A 17759-nucleotide genomic window follows, 5' to 3' on the forward strand; every position below is an offset into this window, starting at 1 on the left:
CAACGCTTTTAATATTGTCATTTGGGCTATACGGCGGATAATCAATTGATAATGTTTTTTATTGAATTCTCCCTCATTCCATATACTTAATTGGGTGTAGATACAGGGCCGAAGTATCCGTCTAAAGTCTCCTACATTTAATCTTATTAATGTCATTGTCCTAATTTCAATGGATGCAGAAAACGGAAGCAGAAACCGGAAATTTCCGATCGAACATACTCTAGAAAGCGACTCTTGAGAATAAGTGGGACTCTATGACAGAATGCCCCGTGAACACTATCATTGTATTGTGTTACACCACCCAGTTTGTGGCCCCGAGAACACTATCATTGTCTGTTTACACCACCCAGTTTGTGGTCCCGAGAACACTATCATTGTCTGTTTACACCACCCAGTTTGTGGCCCCGAGAACACTATCATTGTGTTACACCACCCAGTTTGTGGTCGTGAAAAGAAGACCTAGTCAGAGACTTGCCTTGAACCCCCGCCCAATTAAACCCGGTGCTTTCGAGCCTGCGCAAGTACTTGATTTGAATCAATAAACTTACCCAGTAAGTGCAATGAAGTTGAACTGCGTTACCAGGACTACCGTTATCTATGTTGACTTATTTATTTACTGACTCCTGATCTTATCCTTTGCCGATTTCCTATTACCCGGAATGGTGACTGATATATAGTGTCTTTTAGTTGTATTTCGAATCCGTGGTATCTTTAGTCTTTTGGAATGAAATTAGGGAAACATGTGTTGACCATTTGGTGTGTTTAGTAATTTCACACCACCTACAGAATACCATATCGAACACGGGTTTTTGTTTAGTGTCCTTAGATTGCCTATTGTTATAGTGTTAGCCTGAAGTACAAATGTATATTTAATTGTTATGTTCTTATCATTAGATATAGAGGTTTTGATGTTCTAGGCGTTAGATATAGAGATTTTGATGTTCTTGGAGTTAGATATAGAGGTTTTGATGTTATTGTCGTTAGATATAGAGGTTTTGATGTTCTTGGCGTTAGATATAGAGGTTTTGATGTTCTTGGCGTTAAATATAGAGGTTTTGATGTTATTGGCGTTAGATATAGAGGTTTTGATGTTGTTTTGATGTTCTTGGCGTTAGATATAGAGGTTTTGATGTTCTTGGCGTTAAATATAGAGGTTTTGATGTTATTGTCGTTAGATATAGAGGTTTTGATGTTCTTGGCGTTAGATATAGAGGTTTTGATGTTCTTGGCGTTAGATATAGAGGTTTTGATGTTCTTGGCGTTAGATATAGAGGTTTTGATGTTCTTGGCGTGAGATATAGAGGTTTTGATGTTCTTGGCGTTAGATATAGAGGTTTTGACGTTATTGTCGTTAGATATAGAGGTTTTGATGTTATGGTCGTTAGATATAGAGGTTTTGATGTTCTTGGCGTGAGATATAGAGGTTTTGATGTTCTTGGCGTTAGATATAGAGGTTTTGATGTTCTTAGCGTTAGATATAGAGGTTTTGACGTTATTGACGTTAGATATAGAGGTTTTAATGTTCTTGGCGTTAGATATAGAGGTTTTGAAGTTCTTGGCGTGAGATATAGAGGTTTTGATGTTCTTGGCGTTAGATATAGAGGTTTTGACGTTATTGACGTTAGATATAGAGGTTTTGATGTTCTTGGCGTTAGATATAGAGGTTTTGATGTTCTTGGCGTTAGATATAGAGGTTTTGACGTTATTGACGTTAGATATAGAGGTTTTAATGTTCTTGGCGTTAGATATAGAGGTTTTGAAGTTCTTGGCGTGAGATATAGAGGTTTTGATGTTCTTGGCGTTAGATATAGAGGTTTTGAAGTTCTTGGCGTGAGATATAGAGGTTTTGATGTTCTTGGCGTTATATATAGAGGTTTTGATGTTCTTGGCGTTAGATATAGAGGTTTTGATGTTCTTGGCGTTAGATATAGAGGTTTTGAAGTTCTTGGCGTGAGATATAGAGGTTTTGATGTTCTTGGCGTTAGATATAGAGGTTTTGATGTTCTTGGCGTGAGATATAGAGGTTTTGACGTTCTTGTCGTTAGATATAGAGGTTTTGATGTTCTTGGCGTGAGATATAGAGGTTTTGATGTTCTTGGCGTGAGATATAGAGGTTTTGATGTTCTAGGCGTTAGATATAGAGGTTTTGATGTTCTTGGCGTGAGATATAGAGGTTTTGATGTTCTTGGCGTTAGATATAGAGGTTTTGACGTTATTGACGTTAGATATAGAGGTTTTAATGTTCTTGGCGTTAGATATAGAGGTTTTGAAGTTCTTGGCGTGAGATATAGAGGTTTTGATGTTCTTGGCGTTAGATATAGAGGTTTTGACGTTATTGACGTTAGATATAGAGGTTTTGACGTTCTTGTCGTTAGATATAGAGGTTTTGATGTTCTAGGCGTTAGATATAGAGGTTTTGATGTTGTTGGCGTTAGATATAGAGGTTTTGATGTTCTTGTCGTTAGATATAGAGGTTTTGATGTTATTGGCGTTAGATATAGAGGTTTTGATGTTCTTGTCGTTAGATATAGAGGTTTTGACGTTCTTGGCGTTAGATATAGAGGTTTTGACGTTCTTGTCGTTAGATATAGAGGTTTTGACGTTATTGGCGTTAGATATAGAGGTTTTGATGTTCTTGGCGTTAGATATAGAGGTTTTGATGATCTTGGCGTTAGATATAGAGGTTTTGATGATCTTGGCGTTAGATATAGAGGTTTTGATGTTCTTGGCGTTAGATATAGAGGTTTGATGTTCTTGGCGTGAGATATAGAGGTTTTGACGTTCTTGTCGTTAGATATAGAGGTTTTGAAGTTCTTGGCGTGAGATATAGAGGTTTTGACGTTCTTGGCATTAGATATAAAGGTTTTGATGTTCTTGGCGTTAGATATAGAGGTTTTGATGTTCTTGGCGTTAGATATAGAGGTTTTGATGTTCTTGGCGTTAGCGTTCATCGTTAACGTATACCTTTCCAGTGGTATTTTTTTCTGTTTTTTTTTTTTTTTTTTTACGTAGTGGAATATTTTCGTCCATATATCATACAGCTAAAGTCATTAAAGTGTGCCTGCCTAGGTTACGTATGGGTTAAAAATACTTCGGGGAATATTGCTCATGGTAATGCTATTGTATGTATACTCGCCTCAAACATTGCGTGCATCCAACGTCAGTGCAGTTTAGAAAGTTCAAAGTGATGCATCCCTGTTACCTCGTCAGGGGTATATACCATTACAATAATTAGGTAACACCCACTTTATGACACTTCTGAGAAGTTCAAACTGTAGGCCGCTACTCAGGCAGAAAATAATATGACTCTATGTCGCGAAGGGGGAAATTAAAAAACACATAGTATACTTTATATCCCACTACCCTAATTAACTTAATCGAACGGTGCCTCTCCCATTGTTTGACCTATCTACGTTAAAACATGATCACCCAGGTTCATTACAGGAATTAAACATAGATGAAATACTCAGGTCTATTTCTAGTGCCTGTTTGAGCTTCATCTATCTATTATTTTGAAACATCTCAGCTTGATTTTTTTCAAAGTTCATCTATTTGGATGCTTTTATCTAGTTGATAAAAACAATAGTTCTCCGATTCCGCTGTTAATTTCTGTTCGATTGTGGTAACAAAAACGACCCTCCTTTATTAACTTTGAAATGTATACACAATAAATCTATCGGGAATTAAAAGACATTAAAATATCATTTTTCTTTTTTTGCATTCTCATATTGTAAATTTAATAATTAATGTCGCAATTTCATGAAACAAAAAAACCCAGTAGAACGCCAACCTAAAGCAACACTGGGGTTTGAGCCACAAACTGATGACATTGTGACAAAATAGGTTTGACAGAATTGGAAGAGTAAGTATCCCTTTTGCTTTGAATCTTTTTTTTTTAATTTTATCTTTTTTAGGTTGTTTTTTTATCCCATACGTCACTAAACCAGTAGTGCCCTAGTTATGGATAATGGCGGTATATGTTAGTAAACAAAATGATTATCTCACACTCGTTTGTGAGAACTCCCTCGGGGATTCTTATATCAACACATTCAGTATGGATCCCTTGCCCAGGTTTTGTCGGGCGACCTCTGCCTATCCCCCAGATAATTCTGTGTTATGACTTATTAATAGGCATATTTCATGCCTGCCGAGTCATTACGTTACAGTGTAAACGCCCAACTTATCTTTATAGACATAGGCCGGCACTAATATTACGTCGGTTCAGGCTATGGGATAATTGTTGTGTTGCCGTTACTGTAAAATCATTCCTGGAAAACGAGACGTCCATATTTTTATCTAGGACTATCATTACCGAGCGACACGTTGTGGAGTATTCCCCCACGGATATCTATAATTCAAACATGATATTTTCAATAATAGTCTGATATCCTGGATTTTTATGTTCATTCCTATTTATGAGCATTCATTCGTTTTCTTGTCAAACTAGTAAATTATCGGATACTTTTTTTTTTAATTAGAAACAAAATATGTGATGATAAATCATTCATTAATACTTCACCATACGACTGATATTATAAATGAAAAAGGTGAAGTTAATTATCTAAAAATAGCATTCCTGGTATCGTATTGCACCATGGGTAAATATGATTAAATGATAACAAATGAATATTACTGAATGTTGCCGAAATTCAACGAATATCGCCGAATATTATCGAATGTCAGCGTGTGCCACCGAATTTGTTTTATCATCATAAACAAAACAAAAAAATGCATTACTTTTATAATTTAAAAACTCACTTAATAAAGATCTGAAGAAATTTCGGTTACAATTTTTGATTCGATCAAATTAAGGGCTGATATATATGGACAGAAATAAATAAAGACTCACACATAGAAATGCAACACGCTATGTTAAAATAAACAAATGACGAATAATAAAATATACATAATAAATAAGCACAAAAAAGAAAGTATGATGCATGTTAACATAATCATAATAATCTTGGTACAGTACGTAAGAACTTTGTCACCGTGGTACATTACAGCGGGGATTTATGTTATTGTGGTATATTACAGTAGGGATTGATGTCATTGTGGTATATTACAGCAGGGATTTATGTTACTGTGGTATATTACAGCAGGGATTTATGTTATTGTGGTATAATTTAATTTTGCTTGTAACAAGCATTTTCATTGGCTCAACAAATGATGTTATCATCTCATAACATAAAAAAATAAACTGTGACGTCAGCGGAATAATCGTTGTTCACGGGATTTTGTATTATCGATGCGTTTTTAAATATCTGAAGCAAAATAAACATGTTAAACTTAATGAAAATGTTTCTTATCGTTGTTAATTAAATTATAAGGGTTAACTGTAATATTTTTTTTACGTTATTGAGCAATAACACATAAAACTGGGGTGTACTCTTTTCATAAACCGCCGCGAAGCGGTTTATGAAAAGAGTACACCCCAGTTTTTTGTGTTTTGCTCAATAACCTTAAAAAAATATTACAGTTTAACCCTTAAATATTACAGCAGGGATTGATGCTATTGTGGTATAATACAGCAGGGATTTATGTTATTGTGGTATATTACAGCAGGGATTTATTTCATGGTGGTACATTACAGCAGGATTTATATTATTTTGGTACAGTACGTCAGGGCTTTAGGCCATATTGGTACCTTACGTCAGCACTGTATATTGTGTTCATGGCACTTTATGTCATCGTGTTTTCTTAATTCAGTATTTTACTGTTTTCATCGCCCATGCCTTCATGCCATGCTATGACGTAACACCGATGATGTTACCTGTATATATTATATCCGTTGGATTACTGAATTGTGAAATTACATGGGAGGTAGTATTATAATGTGACGATTGCAGATGATCAGTGTATGGACACTAGGATTACAGTATACAGCCACGGTAATGAGGCAGTAATCTGGTCATATGTATATAAACAGTTATTTCTATATTTACGTATAACAAGCCGCGGAAATCATACAATGAAGTATTTGTGTTCACGTCAACAATGCTAATGAAGAATAAAGATGCAAAAATAGCAATGTTCATTTATATAGATTAATTGATATTTTCTGTGATACCGATCAATGACATTTGAACCTAGGTATCTTTGTTATTACCTACTATGCCAACTTAATCATACCAATTAGCTAAATAAATAATTTCCCGACCGGTCGTACTGGTAGTATTTCCCCATTTGGTACAGGTGGGATCGTCATACAAATAAATTAATAATCAAACTTGTATTTATATATTTATATAGCTTCTGAAGAGAGCTGTTTAATCAACAGATACAGTTTACGAAGAGAGCTGTTTTAGTAACAGATAAAGTTTATGCTCGATAAAACAATTAGATACACGTAATTAATGTTCGATAATACTGTTAGATACACGTAATTAATGTCCGATAATACTGTTAGATACACGTAATTACCGTCTGATAATACTGTTAGATACACTTAATTACCGTCCGATAATACTGTTAGATACACGTAATTAATGTCTGATAATACTGTTAGATACATGTAATTAATGTCCGATAATACTGTTAGATACACTTAATTACCGTCTGATAATACAGTTAGATACATGTAATTAATGTCCGATAATACTGTTAGATACACGTAATTACCGTCCGATAATACTGTTAGATACACTTAATTAATGTCCGATAATACTGTTAGATACACGTAATTAATGTTCGATAACACTGTTAGATACCCGTAATTAATGTTCGATAATACTGTTAGATACACGTAATTAATGTCTGACAGTACTGTTAGATACACGTAATTACCGTCCGATAATACTGTTAGATACACGTAATTAATGTCTGATAATACGGTTAGATACATGTAATTAATGTCCGATAATACTGTTAGATACACGTAATTAATGTCTGATAATACTGTTAGATACACGTAATTACCGTCCGATAATACTGTTAGATACCCGTAATTACCGTCCGATAATACTGTAAGATTCACGTAATTAATGTCTGATAATACTGTTAGATACATGTAATTAATGTCCGATAATACTGTTAGATACACGTAATTACCGTCCGATAATACTGTTAGATACACTTAATTACCGTCCGATAATACTGTTAGATACACGTAATTAATGACCGATAATACTGTTAGATACACGTAATTAATGTCCGATAATACTGTTAGATACCCGTAATTAATGTCCGATAATACTGTTAGATACACGTAATTCTGTCCGATAATACTGTTAGATACAGGTAATTACCGTCCGATGATACTGTTAGATACACGTTATAACCGTCCGATAATACTGTTAGATACACGTTATAACCGTCCGATAATACTGTTAGATACACGTAATTACCGTCCGAATATACTGTTAGATACACGTAATTACCGTCCGATAATACTGTTAGATACACGTAATTAATGTCCGATAATACTGTTAGATACACGTAACTACCCTCTGACACATAATGTTTCCTTACAATAACATCATTTGATACACCTCATACTGCCCTACTTAGATATAATGTTCATTTTAATTATTTTACATCCATTTTATCTGAATTCTCTGTAAATCGAACTCTGTCGTATATAAAACACGGGGAATCGACCTGTATCTTTCGTCTAAGTAGAATTCCTGCCCGATATTTCTTTACCATTACTGACATATTAAAGGTAGCACTCACCCGTCCTCCCCCTCCACTACCGGGAGCAGCAACATTTGTCCAATTTCTGGGGGTAACTCGTTTCTCTAATGCATATTCATATGAGTCTTTTTCCTTTTTGCTGCCAGTGGTGATTTTTGGTATCGGCCATTGCGGTTTGGTTTTCCGTGAGGAGACGGTAATCGTACATCCCATGTGTTTGCCGGACAGTGGTCAGAAGGTTATATCCACGAGTTGGCCGAAGTACGGTCATCTGTTAAAGTCTCTCTCACCTTCCAGCGGTTCTTAAGCGTTCCGTTAAGTTCCATCGCACTAAAACATTCACAAATCAAATGGATCTTGTTAAAACGATTGCTAACATAGGTACCAGTAATTCACCCAGCGATATTCTCTGGGAGCTGCAGGTAGATCCTTGTCTGCGTTCCGAGTCCTCGACTGTACCAAACCCCAACAAAACTGGACAATCAATACAGTAAACAAACAATACAGCTTTAACTGTTTAAAGAATAAAGGTCCATTGTAGTAGCTGGCTTTACACTGTACTGATATTCCGTTTGTTTTATACTCAGAAAGAACAGATATAATCTTACTTGTTTTAATAATTTAGATAGAACAGAAATGCATTACCCCGAACACTCATAATACAATTCTAAGTATCTTGCAATAGATAAAAAGTATCCAACGAATGAACAGTCACAATTGTTCGTCCATAACCGGACAGTGTCACGAATGTTACTTTACGGACAAGGTCTCACCAGCATCATATGCAGTGCACGCGCACGTTGCTCAGGTGACAATCCAAATACATCAGGTGTTTATATCACAACTGCCGCCAATTTCCATCGATAGCAGACGACAGCAGCAAAAACGTCACGGCTACATAGCTGGTAGGTTCCCATTGACCATGGAGGAGTTTCGCAGCCAGCGATACTTTTCTCTTGGCATTCACATGTGCCGTAAACCATGACACGATTTAAAAATAAAAACAGCTTACCTTGGCTTACTGATTTTGATCAGTAAAACACAGAAAGTTGTTTTTATTGTGCACTTATTACAAAATCAATGTTTTAACTTGCAGACGATAGCTGCCTTACAGTGTATGCTGTTCCACGTTCCTACTATATAATACATGGTGCAGTGTATGCTGTTCCACGTCCCTACTATATAATACATGGTATCGATTGGTGGCGAAGAGTGGCAGGACGACATCGACCACTGCCTTTACCTGGGTGACGAATTCGACAATACTTAATTAATCTCTCACTAAAATTGATATCGGAGGCAGACTATTTAATCAAACGTGTATCTATTAAATCAATGATCACTCTCAAGTCACTTTGGAATTCAATACTGTGTATAGTTTGGACATAAAATGTATGTACAATTTTAATCATTTTATTTCAAAAAAGTTGCCAAATGTGTTTAAATCAAATTGAGCTACAGTATTTGAAAATGGAATTCTTCACTTGTCTTTTGAAAGGGCGTTGAGCCTGGACTCCCTAAAAACACTATCAAAATAAGGCAGAAACTAAATATTCTCAATTTTAAAATGTACATTCAACAAAATAAAGCAAAATCCAAACATAAATCAGCCAGCAACACTTGGCTTACCACATCAGCAGTAAACAAACCATGGATATATTATCATGTATAGGTAACGATGTATAGGTTATCATGTATAGGTAACGATGTATAGGTAACCATGTATAGGTAGCCATGTATAGGAAACCATAGATAGGTAACCATGTATAGGTTATCATGTATAGGTTATCATGTATAGGTAACCATGTATAGGTAACCATGTATAGGTTATCATGTATAGGTAACCATGTATAGGAAACCATAGATAGGTAACCATGGATAGGTTATCATGTATAGGTTATCATGTATAGGTTATCATGTATAGGTAACCATGTATAGGTAACCGTGTATAGGTAACCATGTATAGGTTATCATGTATAGGTAACCATGTATAGGTTATCATGTATAGGTTATCATGTATAGGTAACCATGTATAGGTAACCATGGATAGGTTATCATGTATAGGTTATCATGTATAGGTTATCATGTATAGGTAACCATGTATAGGTAACCATGTATAGGTAACCATGTATAGGTAACCGTGTATAGGTTATCATGTATAGGTTATCATGTATAGGTTATCATGTATAGGTAACCATGTATAGGTAACCATGTATAGGTAACCATGTATAGGTTATCATGTATAGGTTATCATGTATAGGTAACCATGTATAGGTAACCATGTATAGTTTATCATGTATAGGTTATCATGTATAGGTAACCATGTATAGTTTATCATGTATAGGTTATCATGTATAGGTTATCATGTATAGGTAACCATGTATAGGTTATCATGTATAGGTAACCATGTATAGGTAACCATGTATAGGTAACCATGTATAGGTAACCATGTATAGGTAACCATGTATAGATAACCATGTATAGATTATCATGTATAGGTTATCATGTATAGGTTATCATGTATAGGTTATCATGTATAGGTAACCATGTATAGGTAACCATGTATAGGTAACCATGTATAGGTTATCATGTATAGGTAACCATGTATAGGTAACCATGTATAGGTAACCATGTATAGGTTATCATGTATAGGTTATCATGTATAGGTAACCATGTATAGATAACCATGTATAGGTAACCATGTATAGGTAACCATGTATAGGTAACCATGTATAGGTTATCATGTATAGGTTATCATGTATAGGTAACCATGTATAGGTAACCATGTATAGGTAACCATGTATAGGTTATCATGTATAGGTAACCATGTATAGGTAACCATGTATAGGTAACCATGTATAGGTAACCATGTATAGGTTAGCATGTATAGGTAACCATGTATAGATAACCATGTATAGATTATCATGTATAGGTTATCATGTATAGGTTATCATGTATAGGTTATCATGTATAGGTTATCATGTATAGGTAACCATGTATAGGTTATCATGTATAGGTAACCATGTATAGGTAACCATGTATAGGTAACCATGTATAGGTTATCATGTATAGGTTATCATGTATAGGTTATCATGTATAGGTAACCATGTATAGGTAACCATGTATAGTTTATCATGTATAGGTTATCATGTATAGGTAACCATGTATAGTTTATCATGTATAGGTAACCATGTATAGGTTAGCATGTATAGGTAACCATGTATAGGTAACCATGTATAGGTTATCATGTATAGGTAACCATGTATAGGTAACCATGTATAGGTTATCATGTATAGGTAACCATGTATAGGTTAGCATGTATAGGTAACCATGTATAGGTAACCATGTATAGGTTACCATGTATAGGTTATCATGTATAGGTAACCATGTATAGGTAACCATGTATAGGTAACCATGTATAGGTTATCATGTATAGGTAACCATGTATAGGTTATCATGTATAGGTAACCATGTATAGGTAACCATGGATAGGTTATCATGTATAGGTAACCATATACAGGTAACCATGTATAGGTAACCATGTATAGGTAACACCATGTATAGGTTATCATGTATAGGTAATCATGTATAGGTAACCATGTATAGGTAACCATGTATAGGTTACCATGGATAGGTTATCATGTATAGGTAACCATGTATAGGTAACCATGTATAGGTAACCATGTATAGGTAACCATGTATAGGTAACCATGTATAGGTTATCATGTATAGGTAACCATGTATAGGTTATCATGTATAGGTAACCATGTATAGGTAACCATGGATAGGTTATCATGTATAGGTAACCATATACAGGTAACCATGTATAGGTAACCATGTATAGGTAACACCATGTATAGGTTATCATGTATAGGTAATCATGTATAGGTAACCATGTATAGATAACCATGTATAGGTTATCATGTATAGGTTATCATGTATAGGTAACCATGTATAGGTAACCATGTATAGGTTATCATGTATAGGTAACCATGTATAGGTAACACCATGTATAGGTTATCATGTATAGGTAATCATGTATAGGTAACACCATGTATAGGTTATCATGTATAGGTAATCATGTATAGGTAACCATGTATAGGTAACCGTGTATAGGTAACCATGTATAGGTTATCATGTATAGGTAACCATGTATAGGTTATCATGTATAGGTTATCATGTATAGGTTATCATGTATAGGTAACCATGTATAGGTAACCATGTATAGGTTATCATGTATAGGTAACCATGTATAGGTTATCATGTATAGGTAACCATGGATAGGTAACCATGTATAGGTTATCATGTATAGGTTATCATGTATAGGTAACCATGTATAGGTAACCATGTATAGGTTATCATGAATAGGTAACCATTTATAGGTAACCATTTATAGGTAACCATGTATAGGTAACCATGTATAGGTAACCATGTATAGGTAACCATTTATAGGTAGCCATGTATAGGTAACCATGTATAGGTTATCATGTATAGGTAATCATGTATAGATAACCATGTATAGGTAACCATGGATAGGTAACTATGGATAGGTTATCATGTATAGGTAACCATGTATAGGTTATCATGTATATGTAACCATGTATAGGTAATCATGTATAGATAACCATGTATAGGTAACCATGGATAGGTTACTATGGACAGGTTATCATGTATAGGTTATCATGTATAGGTTATCATGTATAGGTAACCATGTATAGGTAACCATGTATAGGTAACCATGTATAGGTTATCATGTATAGGTAGCCATGTATAGGTAACCATGTCTAGGTTATCATGTATAGGTAACCATGTATAGGTAACCATGTATAGGTTATTATGTATAGGTAACCATGTATAGGTAACCATGTATAGGTAACCATGTATAGGTTATCATGTATAGGTAGCCATGTATAGGTAACCATGTATAGGTTATCATGTATAGGTAACCATGTATAGGTAACCATGTATAGATTATCATGTATAGGTTATCATGTATAGGTAACCATGTATAGGTAACCATGTATAGGTAACCATGTATAGGTTATCATGTATAGGTAACCATGTATAGGTAACCATGTATAGGTTATCATGTATAGGTAGCCATGTCTAGGTAACCATGTATAGGTTATCATGTATAGGTAACCATGTATAGGTAACCATGTATAGATTATCATGTATAGGTTATCATGTATAGGTAACCATGTATAGGTAACCATGGATAGGTTATCATGTATAGGTAACCATGTATAGGTTATCATGTATAGGTTATCATGTATAGGTTATCATGTATAGGTAACCATGTATAGGTAACACCATGTATAGGTTATCATGTATAGGTTATCATGTATAGGTAACCGTGTATAGGTAACCATGTATAGGTTATCATGTATAGGTAACCATGTATAGGTAACCATGTATAGGTTATCATGTATAGGTAACCATGTATAGGTAACCATGTATAGGTTATCATGTATAGGTAACCATGTATAGGTAACCATGTATAGGTAACCATGTATAGGTTATCATGTATAGGTAACCATGTATAGGTAACCATGTATAGGTAACCATGTATAGGTTATCATGTATAGGTAACCATGTATAGGTAACCATTTATAGGTAACCATGTATAGGTTATCATGTATAGGTAACCATGTATAGGTAACCATGGATAGGTTATCATGTATAGGTAACCATGTATAGGTAACCATGGATAGGTTATCATGTATAGGTAACCATGGATAGGTTATCATGTATAGGTAACCATGTATAGGTATCATGTATAGGTAACCATGTATAGGTAACCATGTATAGGTTATCATGTATAGGTAACCATGTATAGGTAACCATTTATAGGTAACCATGTATAGGTTATCATGTATAGGTAACCATGTATAGGTAACCATGGATAGGTTATCATGTATAGGTAACCATGTATAGATTATCATGTATAGGTTATCATGTATAGGTAACCATGTATAGGTAACCATGTATAGGTAACCATGTATAGGTTATCATGTATAGGTAACCATGTATAGGTTATCATGTAGAGGTAACCATGTATAGGTAACCATGTATAGGTAACCATGTATAGGTAACCATGTATAGGTTATCATGTATAGGTAACCATGTATAGATTATCATGTATAGGTTATCATGTATAGGTAACCATGTATAGGTTACCATGTATAGGTAACCATGTATAGGTTATCATGTATAGGTTATCATGTATAAGTAACCATGTATAGGTAACCATGTATAGGTAACCATGTATAGGTTATCATGTATAGGTAACCATGTATAGGTTATCATGTATAGGTAACCATGTATTGGTAACCATGTATAGGGAAAGCTGGGAGAGAAGCTTGTTAGAATGTTCTAGACTGGTCAAAGCAATACAGTATACAGAAACCACTGGAGTTCTGAAGAGGTCATTTAGATTGTTTTTTCTCGAAAATAACCACTTGGTCGGTCAAAATGATTTCATATACTTTAACGTCTGATCATGAAATCGAGTCCCTGCCGGCTAGGTCACATGCGAGTGCGTTACCATTGCGCCACCCGACCTCCATCGAAGATAAGTTCCCGTATTAAAAATATCAATAAAATATTCAACATAATTAAGTTACCATGGATGAGGGAAGTTGACAGGGATATGATCAATAATTAGTTATAGTCAGAAATTATAAATAAGATATTGGAATTGATTAATTGGTCACGGTTGAAGGAGTTTGGTAACGAAATGTTTGAGGATCTATTCCAGTCAAGATACTGTAGCACGCTGAAGCAGCATGGCCTAATTCACGCCTTTTTAGCGATGTTATCTAATGTGTAGTATGTGTACAATTAATTTGTCATTGTATCCTGGGGTAAAACAGATATGTGACATTGTACAGAGTCATCTTGTTCTGTAGTAAATTGCTAGGTAAGACCGCAGACACGATTGTGTAACCGTGTCCTTTTGTATGTAGGTAAGATTACAATGTTCTAAGGCTAGGTCTTTGGTAGTAGTAAGCGGCAGTTTTCTAGATATGGGCGCTGCTTGTCTGAATGTCAATATTGAATTGACTAACTCACGTACTGACTGACTAGCTAATTAACTCACTGACTGACTAACCCACTAACTCACTGACTGGCAAAATAACTAACTCACTGTCTTACTAACTCACTGACTGACTGACTGACTGACTGACTAAATAAATCTCTGACTAACTAACTCACTGACTGACTGATTAACTAACTCACTGACTGACTGACTAACTCACTCACACACTCACTGACTAAATAACTAACTCATGGTCTTACTAACTCACTGACTGACTGACTGACTAAATAACTCACTGACTGACTTACTGATTCACTCACTGACTAAATAACTAACTCATTGACTGAATTACTAACTGACTGACTGACTGACTGACAGACTAAATAACTAACTCACTTGCTCACTCACTCACTCACTAAATCACTGACTGACTAACTGACTGACAAAATGATTAACTAACTCTACAACTTCAACAACACCGTGAATGGATTTCTTTCGGTTCTGTTTCCCTTGTTTGACAAACTGGGAATTATTTTCCTGTAGATATAGAGGTATTTATTCTGTATCGCAATTTTGCGCGAAATTAAATCTCCTCTTATTTTTGCTGGAATTCCAACCGCGATATGTTCATTCCACGAAGTATATAATATTTCACGTAGTAATCAACTTGAGATGTATTGATAAGCGTTTGAAAGTTTTAAACATGCAAGACGTGAATTTTCATGACCGATCTGGTCTTTGTATCTACAAACCACGACAAGCACATCAGTTCTCGATCTAACATTGAAATTACACCTGTGTTCCAGCAAGCCTCCCCTTACAGCACGCAGGGAACATCCAAAGGGTAATGAAATCTTAGAAGTTGTTTAGTGGAAGTGAATTATTCATTGGCAGTGGGTCATTACCATTAAGATTGTTAGTTGCTGCATAAAACATGTTGTTTTATAGACAAACGGTGTTGGTTGTTGTCACTACAAGGCAGCGAGGCTAGTATGAAGACTGCGAAATAGGAACGGAAAGCCTGCAAGAAAACCGGGACCGACTGCATTGTTTGAGAAATGATTTACGATATTGTGTGTAATTCAAATTAAGGAAATTGTCTGTAATTACAATTTAACAGTCGGGAACCCTACATCTCAGGAGAAGTCAATTACAGAACGGTTCTTGAAAGGTTTGCCGCAGAATTTCATGAAATATTGTGAACACGTTAGATCAAGTATGTTGGTTTGATTTCCAATCGTATCACTGCGGTAGTATATTACTGCGCGAGTGTAACTAGAAAATGATCCATTCGAGACTATGAGATATATCTTCACTAACCCTCTCTCCCTACCCATCCACCAATTATTGTATTGTATTTATTTTACATTTTTATAAGAATCGTCCAGTTTCGTAGAAATCCTATCCAAATCGGATGATCCTATCCAGACGAAAATCGGATGAAAAAAGACATGGCTTGTGTATCTGAAACCGGACTGTAACCGTAGGGTAAATAAATTAGGGAGTAAAGCATTAATTATTAATCGTGGTGTGAGTTTGTAACTCTGGCCTTGATACTCACTTTGGTGCGGTGTTAGCCTGTCCGTCTGACATTTAACGTAATCGGTTCGTGTTAATATTGTATGACGCTAAAGTAGACAATTCCATCGCGCGCCATAAGACATTGATAGTAGTCAGATCATAGTCACGAGATGTACATTTCCAATCTCGTGATGTACATTTCCACGTGCTCAATGCACAAATTGTTACAATTTCATTATTTATGTAAAAGTTCTATCGATTCGTGATAATAGCGTATTGTTTTAGGAGATCTCGTCCCTGGTGCTTTGATCTTTATGTTGCATAAAAATAGAAGAATATATCAACAAGGGTTGTTATATAACACAAATCCGAATTTGATGGTGATAACAAAAATAAACCAGAATTGATATGACATCAAGAAAAGAGAAAATAATTGAATTTAAATGGAATAAATTATTAATGGAAACATTGTCTTATGATGAAATAAACCAACTCCTATTATCAATATTACAGTAATGTAACACCTGCTTTAAAAGGTATCATGTATAGTAGAGTTTAACTCTGTTTTATAAAAACTTTAATTCCGAAAAATGGCCATTATGAAAGAAATGTAACTGCCAGGCCGACGGTTTCATCAATGTTCCTTGACTTCCAAATGGAAATTTTAAATTAAGAAAATGGGACTAGGTTATTTTCGGAACATCAATGAGTGTAGCCAATATCTGAGATACCAGTAAACAATACAACTTGCGGTACTAACCATAGACTCACACGTACGTCGCCTTGAGGTCGGGAGGTGATTGGTCGTATAAGGCCATCTCTAATCAAGTATTCCGAGTATGTCGCTTGCTGACTACCTGAGTTCAATAAGCTTCGATGGTTCGACACCTTACATGGCTATTCTGGCCGGCAATTACTTCTGGTTAACCACTGCTCGTACTTTCAAAATCAGAAACCTTTGTACTAAATTAAAATATCGATAATCATTCCATTGTAAACGTGCCTTTCTATCATAATTGCCGGGGCAAATATTAACGGCGATATGGATTTTTTTAAATTAATGGAAAATACTCGTATTCTAGCAAGCCATTTGTATTTACAGTTTTAATGTGATTCTTTCAATTTTCTTTTATCCTCATTAATTCGTATCGCTGAAAAATGTCAGTGCATGTTTTTCTTTGACAATTATACAAAGATGAAGATTTGTTAAGAAGGCGAGAATTAATTAATAGGAATTAAGTAATAGATACATTACATAGAGAGTTGCTTCACACAGCTGTGTCGTCCTTCAATGACTCGTCAGTAATGTTAGGGACATCATACAGCTGTATCGTCCTTCAAGGATTCGTCAGTGATGCTAGGGACATCACATAGCTGTTTCTTCCTTCTAGGGCTCGTCGGTGATGTCAGGGACATTACATAGCTGTGTCGTCCTTCAAGGACTCGTCGGTGATGTTTGGGACATCACACAGCTGTATCATCCTTCAAGGACTCGTCAGTGATGTTAGGGACATCATACAGCTATATCGTCCTTCAAGGATTCGTCAGTGATGCTAGGGAC

At 35.3% G+C, this 17759-nt stretch overlaps 1 protein-coding gene across 1 annotated transcript in view; it reads right to left on the bottom strand.

Annotated features, from left to right (window-relative positions):
- LOC117334650 (calpain-9-like) overlaps positions 1–8570 on the bottom strand; it is a 60414-nt gene extending 51844 nt beyond the window's left edge. Inside the window, exon 1 of the mRNA XM_033894391.1 lies at positions 7675–8570. Coding sequence (XP_033750282.1) covers positions 7675–7848 — 174 coding nt within the window. The 5' untranslated portion in view covers positions 7849–8570. The remainder of the gene's footprint in view (positions 1–7674) is intronic.
- Between the last annotated feature and the right edge of the window lie 9189 nt (positions 8571–17759).

The sequence above is a fragment of the Pecten maximus genome, chromosome 9 (assembly GCF_902652985.1).
Source record: "Pecten maximus chromosome 9, xPecMax1.1, whole genome shotgun sequence".
NCBI lineage: Eukaryota > Metazoa > Mollusca > Bivalvia > Pectinida > Pectinidae > Pecten > Pecten maximus.